The 20,772-nt window shown below is 41.7% G+C and overlaps 1 protein-coding gene across 1 annotated transcript in view; it reads left to right on the top strand.

The window, feature by feature from the left end:
- The first annotated feature begins 2,315 nt into the window (after positions 1–2,315).
- Positions 2,316–20,772, top strand: part of PGM5 (phosphoglucomutase 5) — a 68,097-nt gene continuing 49,640 nt past the window's right edge. The window contains exons 1-4 of the mRNA XM_015426096.1: positions 2,316–3,022; positions 17,012–17,174; positions 18,303–18,449; positions 20,357–20,482. Coding sequence (XP_015281582.1) covers positions 2,762–3,022; positions 17,012–17,174; positions 18,303–18,449; positions 20,357–20,482 — 697 coding nt within the window. The 5' untranslated portion in view covers positions 2,316–2,761. The remainder of the gene's footprint in view (positions 3,023–17,011; positions 17,175–18,302; positions 18,450–20,356; positions 20,483–20,772) is intronic.

Raw genomic sequence — 20,772 nt, 5'->3', positions numbered from 1 at the left:
CTGTGTGAATCTGTCAGTATTAGGCCATAGTGTTCTGATTTATACATTCCTGCAGGGACCTGGGTGAACTATGACTCTGCCACATGCACCCTTCAATACAGAGAAATGTGAGAAGTCTAGAATAAACTTTTATTTTTATTTACTTGAAGATGATGTGTGTGAGGGTAGGTGAAAGGTGGCAACAACCATTAGTAGGAGAGCAGGATTTAGCTATATTAAATACATATTATACAGAATGGAGATAAAATCCAAATAGCCAGTGCAGTATAGTAGTTAGAGTGAAAAACTAGGATATGGCAGACCCAGGTTTAAATCCCCACTCTGCCATGGAGGCTTGCTTAGTGACCATGGGCCAGACATAGACTCTCAGCCTCATCTATATCACATGGTTGTGTTGTGAGGATAAAATGGAGGAGAGGACAATTATGTAAGTCACTTTGGGTTCCCACTGAGGATAAAGACAAAGTATCAATGAGATAAATAAATAAATAAAAATAATAAATATAAATAAATAATATAAATGAACATGATTTCCTGTTAAGCAGTAACAGTGCAAGGAAGAAATATTTTAAGTTTCCATAGCTTATAATTGGCCTTCAGGGTGCAAACTGTCCTCTTACAAACCCTAAAACTGAGAGCCAACGTACACCAGAGATGCATAACTGGATCTTTCTATGTATTTTTGACACCAAAGAGAAGCTGTGGTGACGGATGAGCTGTTTTTGCTTGTCTTCTTTTCCTCAGTGTTGATTGCAGCTTGGGGAAGAAGGTCAATTGGAAAAATGGTGCACATATAGTTAGAGTATCTTATGCATCTTGACTCTAACTAGTTCTTCCTGGCAACTACCCCCCCCCATATGTAAGGCTTGAAGAAAACTGTTTCAATGTATCTGAAGAAGTGTGCATGCACACAAAAGCTTATACTTAGAATTAAACTTTGTTGGTCTTAAGGTACCACTGGACTCAAACTTTGTTCTACTGCTTCAGACCAACAGACCCACCTGAATCTATATGCATGAGATTGGATTGCAGATTAGCTTCAGACCAAACGTTTTAGCAAAACTAGGCTGTGAAGTGAGCTGCAATTAGATGAGATAACTTCACTCTTTGGACCAACTCCACATTCTGAGAGTATGCAAGCTTTTAAAATCTCCTGAATGTCATCACTTAATGATCTATTCGTTATTTTTAAAGCATCAAAATGTTTTCTGCAGGGCTCCTGTTTTGCTATCTCATTCAAGTATAAGAATTCACTGAGGAACTCTGAATTCACTGAAATGCTTCTTCCTCAGCAGAAGCAGACCTTGCAATGTTCTTTATGTCACCAAGACCTCCTCATTCATCCCCCCATTTCCCATCATTATAGGTGTCCTTGTCTCCAATCACCTCTGCAATCTTCTGATAAAAAAGGGCAATGGCAACACTTCAAATGTTATGAGGGCCTCTGTTGATCTGGCAAAATTTCCATATTATAACTTTTAAAAAAACTCATTTGCATTTTAAACAGGAACAAACCTTCATTTTTAGAATACTTTTATTTTAAAATGCCGAGCTGGGTGCCAAGCTGACATAAAAGCTAAAATGAGCTAAAATGAAATAAAGTCAGAATCACAGGAAAAGCACTCAGATGTGGAATATTGTGCATGAAAGTTTATGCTGGAATAACATTTTGTTAGTAGCTGAGATGTCACAAGTCTCCTATTCATCCTGCAGTTGTGGAATGGGGCATATTTACTCCTCTTGAAAAATCACAAATACGGTTTTTGTTCTCTTGTTTTACCTTAATGGTATGAGCAGGTCAGGTCCAATGCTCCCTCTAAGCTGTGGAGTCTTGTGAGCAAAAATTCTCCTTTGTGAGCTACTAGCATTAAAGTTGTGAGTGAGCGATTAGGCTACTGCATAAATTAGTTTGCTCTGGAGCCATCCTTCCTGAACTAACACAAAAATGTGTGAGCCGTAGGCTAAAAAGCTGTGAGCTAGCTCACACTAACTCAGCTTAGAGGGAACACTGGTCAGGTCCGATCAGATTTTTAGTTACAAATACTTTGAGTGGTGGTGGAGAAAAGGATACCTCTCCCTGCAGCCCCCCCTGAATGTGTGCTCCTTTGCAGTTACAACACCTTAGGAAACCTCTCAGTTTATCCAAGCGGCAATCCCAGCAGGCTGCCTGTAAAGCTCTAGAAAGGGCTGGGCAGTTTTGTACAAAATATAAAGCTGGAGACCTGACAGTACATGATCCCCTGGAACAAATGTGTTTGAACACACACAGACCCTCAGCTTCCAGTTACATCTCTGGCAGCAGACAACAATCCTCGGCTTCTCTTTCCAGGGTTATTATTGGCCGAGGGGGGGAGGCTGCCGCTGGGCCGTGGCCATGAAGGTTTGGTAGCCCCCCCTGCGTCCTTGTTCAAAAAGGGCAGGCGGGTTGCTCCGCAGAGCATTGTCGCGAGGCCAGCAAGAGAGCAGCTGCTGCCGAGGCTCCCCAGCAGCAGAAAACCGCCCTTTCCCCTCGGCCCCTTTCCTCCGGCGACAATATGGGCGTGATGTAGAGCCCTTAGAAGCCGCGGCTTCCCAGCTGGGCGGGAAAGAGAGGCGCCGGGGGACTGGAGCTCCCGGGCGGCTCCCGTGAGCGCGGGGTGGGGCTCGGCTTTCGCCCCTCTGACCTCCGGCGCGAGGCTCTCGGAGCAGTCGTCCGCGTCTTCGTGAGGGGAAGGGTGGGCAAGGCCGGGGCTCGAGGCGCGCGGGGAGAAGCCGCCGCGCCATGGAGGGGAGTCCTATCCCGGTGCTCACCGTGCAGACCGTCCCGTACGAGGACCAGAGGCCGACGGGCGGCGGGGGGCTGAGGAGGCCCACGGCGGTCTTCGAGAGCCAGAGGAACTATCTGCCCAACTTCATCCAGAGCGTGCTCTCATCCATTGACCTGCGCGACCGCCAGGGCTGCACCATGGTGGTGGGCAGCGACGGCAGGTACTTCAGCAAGACGGCCATCGAGGTGGTGGTGCAGATGGCGGCGGCCAACGGGGTAAGGGCGGCACTGCCGGCGCGTCGAGCGGCCCCCTCGCGGAGGGGTCGAGTTGACCGTGGCTCTGATTCAGGGTGGGGTAGGTGAGGTGGACCGGGTGTGGGTGTGTCTAATCCAAGTTATTAACTGGTGACAGTTAATAACTTGGAACAGCAGTGCAATCCTAAACAGCCCATTGAAGGCAGTGGGCTTAGAAGAGTTAACTGTGTTCAGGATGGGACTGTGAGTCGAGCGAAAGTGCTGTGGTTTTAGTTCTTAAAAAAATTTTTTTACCCTCCTCCAACAAGTTTAGGAACCACACATGTTTCTCCTCTACTTCGGCAGTGGGCTTAGAAGAGTTAACTGTGTTTAGGATGGAACTGTGAGTCGAGCGAAAGTGCTGTGGGTTTTAAATTTTAAATGGTTCTTAAAAAAAAGTTGACCCTCCTCCAACCAGTTTAGGAACCACATATGTTTCTCCTCTACTTCGTTCTATCCTCACAACAACCCTGTGAGGCAGGTGGCTGAGAGATTGTGGTTAGTCCAAGGTCACCCAATACTCTTTTTGGCTGACCTGGTATTTGAACTCTGCTAGCTCATCTTATGTGTACATGCAACTTTTGTTTAAGCTGATCCCTGATGTGTCCTATGTTATACCTTTATCCCACCCACTCATCAAGTACCATCTGTCGTGCACATTATTGACCTAATATATTTATGTATCACATTCTCAATAACAATTCTCAGTGTGGTTTCCAAACATCATAGCTCTGAAAATGGAAAAAATACAGTGAAACAAAGCTCAAAAAGTCCGAAAGTCAGATTAGACCAATTACAGTGGTAATAAAAATATGTTTAAAAATAATTGACAGCAATAATTGGAATCAAATTAAACAACTGTATTTGGCCACACCTATTACTTCCCACCTCATGGATCAAGGCTTTTGATAACTAGCCTACAGCAGAGCCATCACTCTGTGGCTTACTTGAATTCCCAAACAAACTTATTTTATGCTAATATGATAGAGCAGGTATGACAGTGGACTAGACAACATGTCAAGTGGTATGAACAAGCTGCTTCCTTCGGAATGCTGATTGGCATGATCTGCTAAATATTTTGTTGTATATATTTAATGGACTTGTATGCATGTCTCAACACAAAGTTCCAAGGTAGATGTTTTAGAGGCATTGTGTTGGATCCTACCCCTATACTCCTCTTCCACTGAGCAAAGTTTATATTAATTTTATTTTTTATTACATATTCACGCCCCACATTTCCTTCTGGCTCAGGTTTTCAGCCTTTCTCCAATCCAAGGGGCCTTTTTCAAACTCATTAAATTAACATTCTATTCCATGGTAGGAAGAGTAATTAACGTTAGGGGAAGGCTACTTGGAGGATGGTTGGATCCACCCCACTATCTCCAAAATGTGAATATCCCTTCAGCATCTACAAGATAATGTTAAAATAATATTTGGATATCAGAATCTCTGTATATCTTATTGTTTCATATTCAATTATTGTACAACCTCTGCATGAGCAAGAACAGTTGCTAAGAAAAAAGATAGGTATTCTGCTAGCAGAGCATAGGTTGAAATGTTCCAATATTAAGTATAAATCCAGTTCATTCACCAACAAAGCCAGGACATGTGTGAGAAAAATGAAACTTCTCCATAAGGAGAGGTGGCAGTTATATCTTTTAATCCCTCTCATTTCTTCTCACTACTTGTTCCATATGCTTTATTATTTTAATTATAATTTTACTCACTGTATCCACTAGCACTGCAGCCATATGCAGAGGTAAAATCAATGGGTTTAGACTGGAGTAACTCTACATAGGATGGCACTGTAAATCTACTATATAGTTGTTCTTTTACTCTCACATGCTGACATGGTATTCCTGTTCACTCCTTTTCTTTAGCTACTATGTTGACATACCTTGATTGGTTGGAATGGATAGTTCATTGGGTTTAATTTGATTTGTCTTCTTCTACATTGCCCCAGATTTGCATATTTTACACCCCTTATCCACAGTATTCCTGTGACCATACACTGTAATTTATTAGCCTCAGTCACGGAATTCGTTTATTCTATCATATAGGTTGTAAAGTTATGCCATCGGCTACATTTCTGGATGCATATCCCCATGATTTCTTAGAAGCAATGAGTATTTGGGAGCTTTGTCTCTCATGAAACATTGTAAGTTCCTAACACTGTCACTTCTATCTCCCTTTTTCTGATAGTCCCTCTCTCCCCCACCCTCATCCAAAAAGCAATTCAAGAGCACAAGGCAGGCAAACAGATTCATATGCTAAGTACATATTTATCATGGTTTTTCATTTATTTATATTTATTTATTTAGTGTTCCTTCAAGAAGCACCCAAGGCTGGATTCCATCTCATAACCTTTCTAGAGACTGTATTTTGTGTGTGGGAATATCAAATTCATCTGAACCTGTGCTTGGATTCCAAAACAAATTAATGTAATAGTCTGGAAACAAGTGTGCATTGGAAAGGAAATACGTATTGCTGGCTGCAAAGTGCGTTCCACTCAGATGGTGTCTGATATCTTTAGACTGCAGTACTTTGGCCGATTCATTATCTTGTTCTGGATGGAGAAATGACAGCTAATAAAAACAAGAAACCGGATTTGTTGATGTGTATCTTGGGAATGAACATTTTAGAAAGTAAAATCTAAAGAACTTGGTCCCCCTATTTTGATTAAAGTATGTTGCATGTTTTTTCTCTCTGCCACAAACCAGTTTAAGAATTTTATTATGCCTTGACACTTAGTTAAAATAAAGCACGATGGCTGGGAAGCATCTGTGATACATTCCTGTAGGCAAATCAAACTACCACAGTAAAATATTAAAGTAGCATCCTTTCCCCCTTTGCACTGATTAAGATTCTGAGTGATTGGCTTCCACTGTCTCATACATCCCACCTTCCCAGTGACTTGTTGACCCTCTGCCAGACCTTGTTCCCAGTGACCTCAGCTGTACCAGCCGGTTCCTTACAGCCAGAGTCCCAATAATAATTCTTCTCATTCCAGAATCCTCGACCCACCTGGATCAAACATTGGCAACTGTATTTGGTGTAGTGGTTAAGTGTGCAGACTCTAATCTGGGAGAACCGGGTTTGAATCCCCACTCCTCCACTTGCAGCTGCTGGATGACCTTGGGCAAGCTGTAGTTCTGTCAGAGCTGTTCTTGAAAGAGTTCTGGAAAGAGCTCTCTCAGCCCTACCTACCTCACAGGGTGTCTGTTGTGGGGAGGGGAAGGGAAAGGAGTTTGTAAACCCCTCTGAGTGAAGGGCAGGATATAAATCCAATCTCCTCCTCCTCCTCCTCCTCTTCTTCTTGGTTGATTAATGTACATCTGGTTTCAGTTTCTAGGATGACAATCTGTTTGAATAGGAACAAACTGAAGTAAGTATGGGAGACAGTCTGTTGCAGAGGAAGGTGCAAGTAGAACAAACAAAATCTCACAGGAAGAATGCCCATGTTGAATGGACCTTGTCCATGAAGTTTTACATAGGGCTGCCATGTTATAATGAGAAGGCTGGGCTGGAAACCAGTGAGATCTTGACAATGCTTTGGAGAAACAGAGAAAGATGGGAAAGCTTTATTTTTCCCTGGACTTTATGTTTGGAACACTGAGAGCCTGGGATATGATGAGCTGTCACTGCTGACCCACACAGTGTTCTTGACCCTGGGATCAACAGATCACTTCCCTGTCCCCTTCTCTTATTTAGCCCTTCATTTCTTCTTATATTAGATCGTTGGCGTTTTATTCACACCACACTGTTTCTTAACGCCAGATGCAAGTGGGTCAAGACAGTGCTAAGTGGAGAACCTCCATATTACAAGCTGGACCAGTAAAACTGCCGCTCCTCTAAAAGGAACTGCCTTGACTTGTCGAATAAGAAAGTCACCCAGCCTGTAAACAATTCATGGTGAGGCATGGGTTTTATGAGTACTGATACACTTCACAAATGGGGCCTATCCTGCTGTTACAGAATTGACCAATATTTTCTTGTTTGATGCTGTCATAATTGTAGATTTGACCGAAAGGAGACCCATGAGGACTCTCAGGGGAAGAGAAATCCCATCTGTACCCCAACTCCTTTGGTCTTTGTTGCTGCTTCTTTGCTCTTTCCTCTCTATGCCTGCCTGCTCTTCTCGCCCACACCTATCCTCTCCCCTTCACCTCTCCAATCTTGCCCTACATATAAGAGGGAGAAGGAAGTGGGTGGAAGAGGGAAACGGGAGCTGGCCTTAGCTTTGCCTTTTTGCTGTGGCCACGACAGTTTTGTGTGGCATCTTGGGTTGCCATGACAAATTGTTGTTTTTTTAAATTGATGTCTGTATATGTGCAGACCCCCATGAATGCACAGACATTGTCCTTAATGTTTTTTTGGGGGGGGTTCACCCAATTTTTTTAACAAGTGGGATTTGTCTGCAAACCTTGGGTTTTCCTGACCCTCGGGTGGCACTGTTATATGTATTATTTAAGAAGAAGAAGAAGAAGAGAAGAGATTGGATTTATACCCCGCCCTTCACTTGGAGCCTCAGAGCGGCTTACAAACTCCTTTCCCTTCCCCTCCCCACAACAGACACCCTGTGAGGTGGGTGGGGCTGAGAGAGCTCTGACACAAACTGCTCTTTTTCAAGGACAGCTGTGCCAGAGCTTGCGACTGACCCAAGGTCACATCAGCAGGTGCAAGCGGAGGAGTGGGGAATCAAACCCGGTTCTCCCAGATTAGAGTCTGCACACTTAACCACTACACCAAATCTTCATGGAACCAATATTTGGCTATTAGATGTAAGAATTTGTAATTTTCAGAATTTTCCTTTCCATATCTAGCTTGTTCTTGTTCTGCTCATGTGTTGTTTCTGCTTCATTACATTTTGCCACTCAGTTCTGATGGTGGCTGTGTTGAGGATCAGAAAGCAAAGACGGGGCAGGGCTTGACATTATCTACTTATTTACATGATAGTAAAGCTTAATGGACTGAATCATATCAGAGATTATGAAACTGAATTTTTCACATACAAAAAAAATTAAGCAACATGGTAAATGAAAAATGCACAGAAACTAGGAGTAGTCATGCTTGAAATGTTATTCTGGCAAAATACTTTTCAGGAGAAGCTACCTTTGATGTATTATAGCAGTTGTTTGCTAGAAGTTTTTTGTTTGTTTGTCCTAAGACATGAAGTACCAAGTGATAAATGGAATATAACAATATTCAGTATATTTTTTCAGCCCTTTAAAGTAGTTGATGTGGTTTTGTTTATACTTTGCCAACAGGATCACTTTTATTTTCCAAAGTGTAACTATGTTGAGACTTAAAAACAAAGGTAGTATATTTTTTATAAAAGGTGCAATATCTGGACAATGAATTACTTGAATATGATTCCAGGTGTGCAGATGTGACCTATAAGGCCCTAAACAGCTCAGGTCCAATTTTATGGAGGGACTGCCTCTGTCTCTTTGTAATCCTTACATGTCATATTGAATGAATTTATTAGCTAAGATAAATGTCACAGCAGTAGATCCCAGTTAATTAAAAGTTATGGATACTTAAAATAATACAGTCAGTTATGAGATTTTTGTTTTGTCAGCTGAAACTGGAACAGACAGCTACCACACACACACAAGTTTAGAAGTTCCCCACAACACCCTTTTGCGCATTTGTCTAATCCTTAGGCATACTTTTGTGCAGGGCTTTTTTTTGTAGAAAAAGCCCAGCAGGAACGCATTAGCATAATAGGCCACACCCAACAGCAGACACTCATTAGCATATTAGGCCACACCCTTGACAGCACAGCACATTAGCATATTAGGCCACACACCCGTGTTACCAGAAGTGTGGTCATCCAGCCACACCCACCTTTTGCTTCTTATTCTGTTTACCTTGTTGTCAAAACCCAGAGCTTTTTTTGTAGCAGTAACACCTTTGCATGTTAGGCCACACACCCCTAATGTAGCCAATTCTAATGAGTTTCTGCTGTTGGGTGTGGCCTATTATACTAATGCGTTCCTGCTGGGTGTGGCCAACTCAGGAGCCATCCGGAACTCCGTTCCTGTGCGTTCCTGCCCAAAAATAGCCCTGCTTTTGTGTATTGTCTATTGGAGCAGAGGTCCATCAGTGGCTATTAGCCACAAGGTATAGCTAGGGGCTCTCGGGCAAGTGATGCTCTGTCTTCTTGGTGCTTGGGGGGGGTCAACAGTGGGAGGGCTTCTAATGTCCTGGCCCCACTGCTGGACCTCCTGATGGCACTGGTATTTCTGGCCACTGTGTGACACAGAGTGTTGGACTGGATGGGCCTTTGGCCTGATCCAACATTGGCGTCTCTTATGTTCTTATGTTCTTATGAGAGTGTATGTGGTCTGACAAATGGATGACTGCCTTTAAATCTGGGAGAACTGGCTGTAGATCTTGTCTTTGACATAGACTGAGGCTCAGCTAACATGTGGCAGTGGCTGATGTTTGTTCAAACTTGGGTATTCCACAGTCACATATCAATTGGGGGATCAGACCTGATTGTTACAAGGGGTGCCCAGAGGATTGTTACGAGGAGGAGTCCTCCCCATGTCTGCTACCTCTCTTCCTGTATTTTTTTCACAGCTGAGCTCAGTTCTGATATTATAGCCCAGTTAATGAGGAAAACACCTGTGGGGGTGTCACAGCAGGCCCCTCAAGAAAAGCAGTGGGGAAACCAGAGGTGGGGGCCCCTACTTTCACAGCCTCCCTGGGGCCTGTTTGGCTATTGCTTACCCCTTAAACAATAACCCACACACACTCACTGGGCAGCTGCCACCACATGTCACTTTGAGGTTTGAGGCAGAGTCTGACAGGCCTCTCTCTCTCTCTCTCTGATTCACTTAATAACTGGCCTACATATAATCCAGTCCTTTTACACCTGAGCATTCTGGGGATGGCAGACTTTCTTAAACAACAGGTTTAAATTTTATTCAGGGAAAACAGAATAAAAATGGAAGTTGGATGCAATTACTTGCTGGGGAGAAATAAAGACAATGGAAGGATTTCATACACATGCGAACATGCAAAACATAAAACAACACAAAAAACTAACATAACACAAGTACACTGGTTCCCTTGGTTACTGGCTTACAGATCTTGAGCCATATCAGCCTGACATGGGCCTATCCAGCACGAGGGACCTCCTCTCTCCTTGCTTCCTCCTGGGAAAGGCAAATGCAACTCTCACTTCAAGGTTTTATCATTTTTTCAGTGATCAGACCCCCTTTCTTTTCCCACTAAGCCAATCAGCTGATCACTCCTGGAGGAGAAACCCTATCCCTCTCAGTTAGGTTTTTTAAATTTGTTGGCTCATTTCCACTCCTGCTAGAGAGGCTGCCCAACAGGTTTCCTGTTTTGGGAGCTTAATTAACACAAGGAATCCTGGTGACCAGGATGAGACTCGTGACAGGAGGGACAGTCTATGGAAAATTAACTGGAGGATAAAGAGAGTTTAGTGTCATTTTTGCTCTAAGAATCCCCTTTATATATGCTAAGGGTAGGGAAAAATTTAAATAATGTGCTCCCTTTCATGGTCTCTTGGGCATTATTTCTTTCAACCAGTTCTGCACATGTGACAATGGAAATGGGCATCCTGCTTTACTGGGCAGGTGGAAGATGAACTTTGAAAAGCTGTTTGTTAATTGAACATGCTATGTTTAGAATAATTTCTTTTATTTTTAAAGACATCACAAACATACCTGAATAAAACTTGGCCTTAAAGGTGCCACTGGATTGTTTTGGACCGGAGGGACCTCTGCAACTTACCTGGTTGCTTCTTGCTCTGACTGAGGGCTGCTGGGAGCAGGTGGCTTGTTGCATGTGCCCACCCCCTGGGCTCTTTACTGTCAGAGCTCCGCTCCTGTGCGCTCCTGCCGGAAATGACTGCTGCCTGCTATGTTATCTTCAGTTGTGTTTGTCTGTGTCCTTTATAAAGTTTATATCTCCGCTAGCTGGCATAACATTTTATGACACACATGGCCTGGCCCAACAAAGTCCATTTATGTCAAATCCGGACCTCATAACAAATGAGTTCGACACCCCTGGTTTAAACAGTATCTTGTTCTGTTTTTGTTGTTTGTTTTAACGTGATTTTTTAAATAACTTTTTCTGGATAAAGAAATTATTTATTTGTTCATGAATTATGCTGTTCTTGTGCAGCATGGTACTGCTTTTGTTGTTATCCAGCCTGTATTTCATGGCTGACATAGCCACCTAGTCTGTGCCAGCACAGGTAAGTGCTAGAGTGTATAGAGGGACACAGAATTTGACCTGTCAGGTGCTCAAGGAATGTCTTCCTGCATTGTTTAAAATATATATATTGGCAGATAAATAGCTACTGTAATAGTTAAATAAGTTTCTACTATGGCGTAACATTAATTGCATGGCTTTGTTAAGCCTAAAAGTTTGCTAATAAGACATTTCCAGTACATAAGATACAGTATAGTTAGTATCAGACTTGACCCATACACTGCAAGCTCTGTAAGCATGTTGGGTCTGTTCTGAAAAGTTAAACTATAGCTAATAGAGTAAAAATATTTTCTCTTTTTTAACTTTTGTAATTCTCAGGGCTTTTTTTGTAGAAAAAGCCCAGCAGGAACTCATTAGCATAACAGGCCACACCCAACAGCAGAAACACATTAGCATATTAGGCCACACCCCAGACAGCACATCTCATTAGCATATTAGGCCACACCACATGCCTTCCCTTGGAAGGATCTGTCCTGCAAGGAGCCCGGGCAAGCCAGCCCTTGGACAGATCCTTCCAGGGCCCCCCCTGGCCCACCTGCCTTGGAGTTGCAGGGGCGGGTGTCGCTCTCCAGGCCTTCCCTCTGTAGCCATGCACACAGAGGTTTTGGCTGTAGTGGGTGTGGCCAACTCTGAAGCCAGCCGGAACTCCGTTCCTGTGCGTTCCTGCCCAAAAATAGCCCTGTGTGTACTTAATTTCTAAATCTGTCTTCCTGACTTTTCTTGGTTAAGTCCTTACACACAAATTCTTTAGCCACTGATCTCCAACAAGCTTATAAACTATTTTCCTTTCTGTCAGTTGTAAATATAATGATACCATCTTGTTATTTGTATTTGCTGTTAAAAGTTAATTCAGTTGCCCTTTTGCTGAAACACATGGAATGTTGTTTAAATGCTATTGCCAAAATTTGTTGCTGGGGAGGGCAGTCTTTCTAAATATTTTTATAATATGATTTTAAAGGAAGGAGGCGAAAACACTGTAAATATGTGATGTGTTTCTACCACAAGAAATTGTTTTGCCATAAGAAATATGTACACGTAAACAATTAGACTAACCAACCTATGGCAATCAGTGAAGAAATTCCGTGTATTTTCACCACCCTTTTAGTACAATTTGGCAGCAAGCACTGCGTGAAGACAAGATTATAATAGTCTAGAGGCAAGTGGCATGATTTCAAAAAGCTACTTCACAGACAAAAAAAGACACCATAAAAGGATAAAAATCACTGCAAACCAATTCTGAGTATAATTTTAATTGTTTTATCAGATACAGTTTGTTGGAAGCGTGAAGACATGATAAATATATCATTAAAGACTCTTAAAACTGAAGATGATTATTTGCTCCAAGTTTTTTTAATTTCCAAGTTGCAGGGTGGTTGGTATATTGGTATATGTGTTTATCTCTGTCCTCTTATCAGGCAACAAAATTAATTTATCAAACATCAGGTCTCTGGAACTGGAAGTGGCATTGCTCTGAACCATATTTTAAAGCTGTTTACTTGGGTTTTTTTTAATCCTGATGTAACACCATGTTATCTTGCTTCAGTTTTGGATGTGTGTACACAATCACCTTTACATAATCAAAGGTAAACTGAATGTCAAAATTAGTTGGATGGAAATAAAAAGCCAGTGAATGATCTGTTCTTATGCTTAGTCTTTCTTTGCCTGATAAACAGCTGTTTATGCTGTTACATAGGGCTTGATAGGACTTTTATATGAGTTTAGCGGTTGGCAAGTCTGAGCGGTATCATTTGGGCTTATGCGGGGAGACTACAAACCGCAGGGAAAAACCAAGAGACAAGGGTGGACTAAAACCAGGTCTGCAATAATCCACGCAGAGTTTCTCAGCCTAGGGACAAGGGCCTCTTCTGTTATGCTTGGTTAGCCACCTCTAATTCTGTCCATTATATTTCTTCATTGTTTCCTCTGTTCCCTATTTAAGCAGCCTTTTATGGGCTTCACAATGCCATCCCAAACTGAGATTTGTTTGGGGTTTTTTTGTTTTGTTGTCAAGTCACAGCCAACATATGGTGGCCCCTTAGGGTTTTTGAGGCAAGAGACATTCAGAGATGGCTTTTTATTGCCTGCATAGCGACCCTGGTGTTCCTTGGTGATCTCCCATCTAAATACTTACTAGGAAGGACCCTGCTTACCTTCCAAGATCTGATGAAATCAGGCTAGCCTGGGCTATCCCTGTCTGGTTTTGCATCTGGCATTCACTCTCTACATTTTCTGAACTGAGGAAAAGATGCAGCTCAAAATCACATTCAGATACCTGGGCCAATGCCATACTGACTGCAAAGTCACCCATGATGGTCATAAAACAGCCATAAATCTTTGCAGGAGGTACCATAGAACCTGATGATCAAAGCAAGTGAAGGAGGCATGCAATGCAGAGAGTACCATAAAATCTGATGATCCAAGGAAATGAAAGTAGCATGCAACGCAGAGGGGAATTTTTGTTCCAATGTGGGTTTGCTAAAACAATGGAGGGAAAATCCAATTCAGAATCACCCCCATCACAGCAAGCAGTTATACTGTTCTAAATCCAGTGAAGTCAATGGGATGTGTAGTGGTTAAGTGTGTGGACTCTCATTTGGGAGAACCGGGTTTGATTCCCCATTCCTCCACTTACAGCTGCTGGATGACCTTGGGCAAGCTGTAGTTCTTTCAGAACTGTTCTCTCAAGGACAGTTCTGGAAAGAGCTTTCTCAGCCCCACCTACCTCATAGGGTGTCTGTTGTGGGGAGGGGAAGGGAAAGGAGTTTGTAAGCCGCTCTGAGACTCTGAGTGAAGGGTAGGGGATAAATCCAATCTATTCTTCTATTCTATGTTACTGCTAGACTCTTACTTACCTCTCCTTCTCTGTCAGCTAAAGTCTAGTAACTGTGATAAAATAGTTGAGACCAAACCACAGAATCACATGCTTTCTTCTCTTTCCCCTTTATGCCTGTGTTAAGTTTCTACAATTTAGGGCTTTATCAGCAAGAACCTTAATCATCATAAATACTAATTAGAGTTCCAATTTAGCGACAGTTTTAAACCAACATTAAACTGTAAATCTTCTACTCCTCAAATTCAATTGTCTACCAAATCTTATGCATCGTTCGCTATTTAAACTCTGTACGTTTCAAAGAGGGTTGCCAACACCCTGGAAGGAATGGGCAGGGGAACTGAGATATATAACCTCATGGCATTGAGGTATATAACATCACCTAGTAAATGTCATTTCATTAAGCCTCTGTTAGAGGGACATGCCACTTTTCCTCCAGGCTGTTGGTAATCCTTCTTTCAAACTACCCCCCCCCCCTTCACGGTCCAAGTTCTGGTTGTTTTTTGAGTGAACTGTCTTATGCTCAAAGGCCTTCCACATTACCTAGTTCACTTCATCAGATTTGTGTTCTTTTTCTTTTTTTGCTCTTCACTTTTTAAAAAAGTGATTGTTACCCCCACTTATCTTTCCTCCCCTCGTTTCCGATTTTGTCCCTTCCTGCAATGTTTTGCCCTTACCTCTCTTGTTTGCTTTTAAATGATGCTGTGGCTTATCAGTACAAAAACTGAGACCATAGCAAGCCTGCTTGTTCCTTCTGCAGAATTACTGTTGTGTTTCCAAAGTCTTCAGTGCATACCAGCCAGTGATAAGAGGAATCCCAGGGATATCTTTTTGGATCTCTTCCAGAAGAAAAAGATAGCTGGAAATAACTTTTCCCCTATGATCTCTTGGCATTTGAAGGAGGAAAATAGACTTTATAAGGATTCTTTAGCATTCCGTAGGAATATGTCCCATTCTTCAGAAATGTTCCCTAAGAATTTTCTGAGGGTGTAAACATTTAAATTTATGACTTGCTGTCTTTTAAGTTTGCATATAGAAAGTGAATAGTACACTAAAGGCCTGACAAGTAGTTGTGAAAATATGGCTTTCGTTAATGATACATACGTCAAGTCAATATTAAGCAACAGCATCCTGAAATGTTGTCATGTTATAAAAATGGGGAGGGACTTCCTATTTTGAACCCTTCTCAGCCTCCATTCACACTACTTTTGGCAAGTGCACCCCTTGCAGGCCAAGTGTTCTGAAATGCACTGTACTCCTGGCTTTTATTTTTAACACAGAAATCTGACTCGAGGCAGCTACAGGTCATAGCGATCTGTCATCTCTTTGATCCAGCTGAAAGGCCACAGTGAAAGGCAGTTGCTGTCTGTTTTCTCTCTCCTGCCAATTAAAGATCTAAACTTACAGTTGAATCCACATGTTTTAGATTCTTGCATCTTCATGGGGATTTGCTGATTTCTGCTGGGTACTACCTGTGCTTGTACTTAAGGTGCCTTTATAAATCTGAAAATGTGATGGGCTTAATTGTCGCACCAACATAGCTGGTTGCATAGGATCAGTTCTTTCATACTAGTTTTAGTTAGAGTTATTTCAGTGACAAGGGTAGCTGACAGCAAATTTTTCTTACATATAGTAAAGGTAAAGGTTTCTCTTGCTCGAAATCTAGTCAAATCCAACTCTAGGGTATATCAAGGTTTTAATTGTACCAAGATTTTATATATCTTACGAAGAGCTGCATCAACAATGAAAGTTTTTTCTGAAAGGTCTGTCTTTTTAAATAATTACAGAAATTATTCTGATTGTATTTTTATTAATTTTATTTTTGGTAGGGTATTAGCCAATATTTTTGGTAGGGTTTCCCTTAAGAAACAGTTTTAGATTTGTGGCCCTTTTGATAATATATGAGATTTTAGCTCAGAGGTTCTGATACATGTCTAATCTCCAACATCAACAGATGCATCCTGCAAGTTCATTGCCTTCCAAATAAGCAGGTGACCTTGACGCAAATCTAGGTGCATATGTACATATGGTTCCCAGTCTCTTCCCGGGCACAATTCTAACTGCATGTGTTGACCTTTAAAGCTCTATATGGCTTGGGATCAGCATACCTGAAGGCCGGTCTACGCCCTTACAAACCTTACTGAACCAGCATAGTCATCTTCTGAGCCCCTACTTCAAATGCCCTTCTGAGATTAGGGGAGTGGCAACATGGGAGAGGGCCTTCTCAGTCGTGGCACCAAGACTCCAGAACTCTCTCCCCAGGGACAGGACACTAATCTATTGCCATCTTCTGTTAGCAGATGAAGACTGTTTTTTTCATCTGACATTTCCTCAGTGATGCCTTCCAGGTGCACACACACATATGAAAAATATAAAAAAAACTCAACCAAACCCAAAGTGATACCTTCTACCTGCCCAATGTTTAATTGTTGTTTTTATGGGGGGGGGGTTGTGTGTGTATTTTAGCTTTGGCTTAAATTGTTTTAATGATTTTTTGTTTGGTTTTAATAGTTTTTAAGATTTGTTTTTATCATGTTTCTAATCCATTCACTGCCTTGGTGGCCCTGATGAGGGCAGAAGGTTGGAGTACAATTTTTGTGAATAAATATGTATTGGCTGTGCATGCGTACTGTCCCTTTCTACGGGTAGGTCTCCCGTCTTTGTTGTGGATGGATGCATTTTAAGCTGTTGACCACTTCAAGCACATCTTCTCTATATTCTGTATTAAATAGTTTTAACAACTAGTTGGTCTTAGGTTTCAAGCCGTATAGTTATGTTGAGAATCAAACTCTTTTTATAACATTTTCCCAGTTTGATTGTTTATTAAGGTCACTAAATTGCATTAATCAAATATGATCTGAGTCACCACCTTTGTCTGATTTGTCTAGATTGGAAGATTGGTTATTGGTCAGAATGGCATCTTGTCCACTCCTGCAGTGTCATGCGTTATCCGAAAGATCAAAGCAGCTGGTGGGATTATTCTGACAGCTAGTCACAGTCCTGGAGGACCTGGAGGAGAATTTGGAGTTAAGTTTAATGTTGCCAATGGAGGTAAGTTTTTAATGACACACTATATCATTGCAAACAGATTTGTGTAAAAAAATCCCACAAATTGAAATCAAAAGCAACTAGATTACGATAGCCTACTTTCTATGGCTATCAAAAGCTTCAAAAAGACATCTTTGCATATTTTTAAGCATTTTAAGAGAGACTTTTTTTTCTAAGCTTCCTTTTGTTGGGTTGTTTCCCAGAGAAATCAACAGGTGTTCTTTGTTCCAAAGACCTGGGACGTTGCCAGCTGCTTTTTAAAAAAAATGTTGCCGGATATAAAACGTTAGTGTATTTTTCTCTTGTATATCCTGTGGAACTTACTATTATGAAGCCCCGTTTTCTTCCTACATGGAGGTCTTCCAGATTTTCATACATTGTACTGTTTTGATGAAAGTCTTGCAGGAAATGGTCGGGAACCTAAGCCTCAATCCTGCAGTAGCTGTGGGCAGTAATATTGCGTGAAAATCTGTAGTCCCGGGTTTTGATGTACAGCTTCCGTCTCATCAAAAGGAGCATCCAACTGGTTCAGCAGAGCTTGGATGTGCATATGCTTCAGTAATGGTGCAATTCTAAGGAAAGTTACAGCCTTCTAAGCCCATTGAAATGAGAGAGGTATATCGTTCTCCCTTGCTGTAGTGGGACATTTGTTTTCGTCCTAAGATTCATGGAATTGAGTTGTATCTGCTTCTGGCTCTATGATTCTAAAGGTATATGGTGACTTGTAATTCCACCTCTCTTCTATCCCATTTTCAATGCACTGAAAGAGTTCCGTTTCATCTTCTCTCTTCTTCAAGCAGAGAATTCAGCTCCATACTCAAGGGAGAAAATCTATTGCTCAGGGTGATATCTCCCCCACCCCCAACAGGTTTAATTTGTCTTTTCAGATCATTTGAAGCCAGAATTGGCATGGTGGAGTTTATAGGAATTTTACTGGGAAGCACGTCAGAGGTCACAAAATGCGACTTCTGTGGCTGGTTTTGAATGCGTTGCTGATTGTGTTTTATAGCACTTCTAAAGTATGTTACCTCCGGTTATAGGGATGCTCCAGATGTATGTTGCCAACAGTTTTTCTTTTTAGGATACTTTAGTTACTAAAGATAGAGTATTTACTGAAGATTTGTCTTTCAGGACCAGCTCCAGATGTTGTTTCTGATAAAATCTACCAGATCAGCAAAACCCTAGAAGAATATGCCATTTGTTCTGATTTGAGAATTGACTTATCTCGGCTGGGAAGACAAGAATTTGATCTAGAGAACAAGTTCAAGCCTTTCCGAGGTACTGTATTCTTTTGCACCATTTGTATCTCCATTTGAGTGTCTATAAAGTAGTGCATACTTTTCCAAATGGTGGTGGAAAGTGCCATCACGTTGCAGCTGACTCATGATGCCCCCTAGGGTTTTCAAGGAAAGGACAATCAGAGGCCTTTTGCCATTGCCTGCATCTGTGTAGCAATCCTGGACTTCCTTGGTAGTCTCCCATCCAAGTACTAACCATTCCTGCTTAGTTTCTGGAGATCTGGCGAGTTTTTTAGATCAGGCTAGCCTGGCCCATCCAGGGCACTTTCACAAATAGGCAGTACCAATAGCTTGATACATATCTGTTTGGTGCTAGTCAGGGCTATTTTGGGGCAGGAACGCACAGGAACGGAGTTCCAGCTGGCTTCAGAGTTGGCCACGCCCACTACAGCCAAAACCTCTGCATGCGTAGCTACAGAGGGAAGGCCTGGAGAACAAAACCCCCCCCCCGGCGACTTTGAGGCGCGTGGGCAGGGGGGCTGGAAGGATTGGGGAGACATTTAAATGCCTCCCCCGGCCTGTCCAAAGGCTGGCTTGCCTGGGCAAGCCAAGGGAAGGCATGGGATGTGGCCTAATATGTTTTCAGCTGTGCTGTCAGGAGGTGTGTCCTAATATGCTAATGAGTTTCTGCTGTTGGGTGTGGCCTGTTATGCTAATGAGTTCCTGCTGGGCTTTTTCTACAAAAAAGCCCTGGTGCTAGTAATGATGTTCAAGTAATGTATGTATTGACAAGAACACAGGTCTTTCAACCACGGGTGTATGGAGGGTGGGAGTTTGGCAACCAGTGTAGTATCAAAGAAAAACAGAAAACAACTGTGAGCTGAATATCCCACAAAAAATATACAAAAGGAGACTTCAATAAAGTGAAATGCATATATAGTCTGAAATGAATCTATTCATATATTCCCTCATAGGAAAATACAGAAGCCAACAAGATCCATAATAGGAAAATATAGAGTCCAAAGTATAAATATACAAGATAAATATCCAACACTTTTCCTAGGTAATTTTCAGTGTTTCAGACTTCTGATCCTTCCTCAGGAACAAAGAACACTGCGAGTCTCATTCCATTTCCTTATAGGATAATACTATTCTGTTTCTTCAACATTGGGCAAGGTCTCCTAAACTCTAGTCAGCACCTCTGAAGGCTGCTTCTATGTAACAGGACCAAAACATGTGACATACATGTGACATGGTTTGTTCCTGTTACATAGAAACAGCCTTTAGAAGTATTATCCTACAAGGAAACGGAATGAGACTCCCTATGTTCTTTGTTCCTGAGGAAGGATCAGAAGTCTGAAACACTGAAAATTACCTAGGAAAAGTTTTGGATATTTATCTTGTATATTTATACTTTGGACTCTGTATTTTCCTATTATGGATCTTGTTGGCTTCTGTATTTTCCTATGAGGGATTATAGGAATAGATTCATTTCAGACTATATATGCATTTCACTTTATTGAAGTCTCCTTTTGTATATTTTTTGCGGGCTATTCAGCTCACAGTTGTTTTCTGTTTTTCTTTGCTATTTCCAACTAGTGTAGTATGACGTATCAAGTTTGTTGACTGGAGGTGATGTTCAACATTTTGGGGTATAACTCCATACTCTTGTTTGTCCAACAGTTATCAAGTAAACTTCTCTGAAATCTTGCTTATCCTTAGTTTCTGAAACATCATTTTTGCTTATTTCCAGACTTTCTGGGCAGTAGTGGCAGCTTATGATACCTAATAAAAATGCACTTGATGGCTGATACTTGCCTCAGGCATGAGCCAATATGACAATATTGGGTCCCAAGTATGTGATGTTTTGTGCAATAGATTTTCAGCTATTCAGAGATAAAAGGCACTGATTAACTAGACATTGTTTCTTTGACCTTATTTATTCAGTTGAGATAATAGATTCTGTGGAAGTGTACCTCAACCTGCTGCGGACAGTATTCGACTTCAGTGCGATTAGAAGTTTACTAACAGAGTCAGACCAACTTAAGATAAGGATTGATGCTATGAATGGAGGTAAGGAGACTGTATTTTGAGGGGGCAGAATCTGCACTAATATAAAATAAAATAAAATAAAATACAGGAACAATGGCTACATGGTCAGTACACAATAATTATATTTAGCATTTCTTCAAAACATTTCACATACATTGTTTAAATAGGTCTTACATAAGACATCTAAGGTAAGGTCATCAGGATTATCTACCTATTTCCCATAGGGTGAGGGGCTGAGGGTTTGCTTGGCCAAAGGCCTCCTAATGAGTTTGTCAGAGAAACTGTATGAGTGAAGTAAACTTAACTTAAAT

Source organism: Gekko japonicus, unplaced genomic scaffold (genome assembly GCF_001447785.1).
Source record: "Gekko japonicus isolate JY-2015 unplaced genomic scaffold, Gekko_japonicus_V1.1 scaffold31, whole genome shotgun sequence".
Lineage (NCBI taxonomy): Eukaryota > Metazoa > Chordata > Lepidosauria > Squamata > Gekkonidae > Gekko > Gekko japonicus.
The sequence above is the reverse complement of the archived record's forward strand: the minus strand, read 5'-3'. Positions and strand labels throughout refer to the sequence as shown.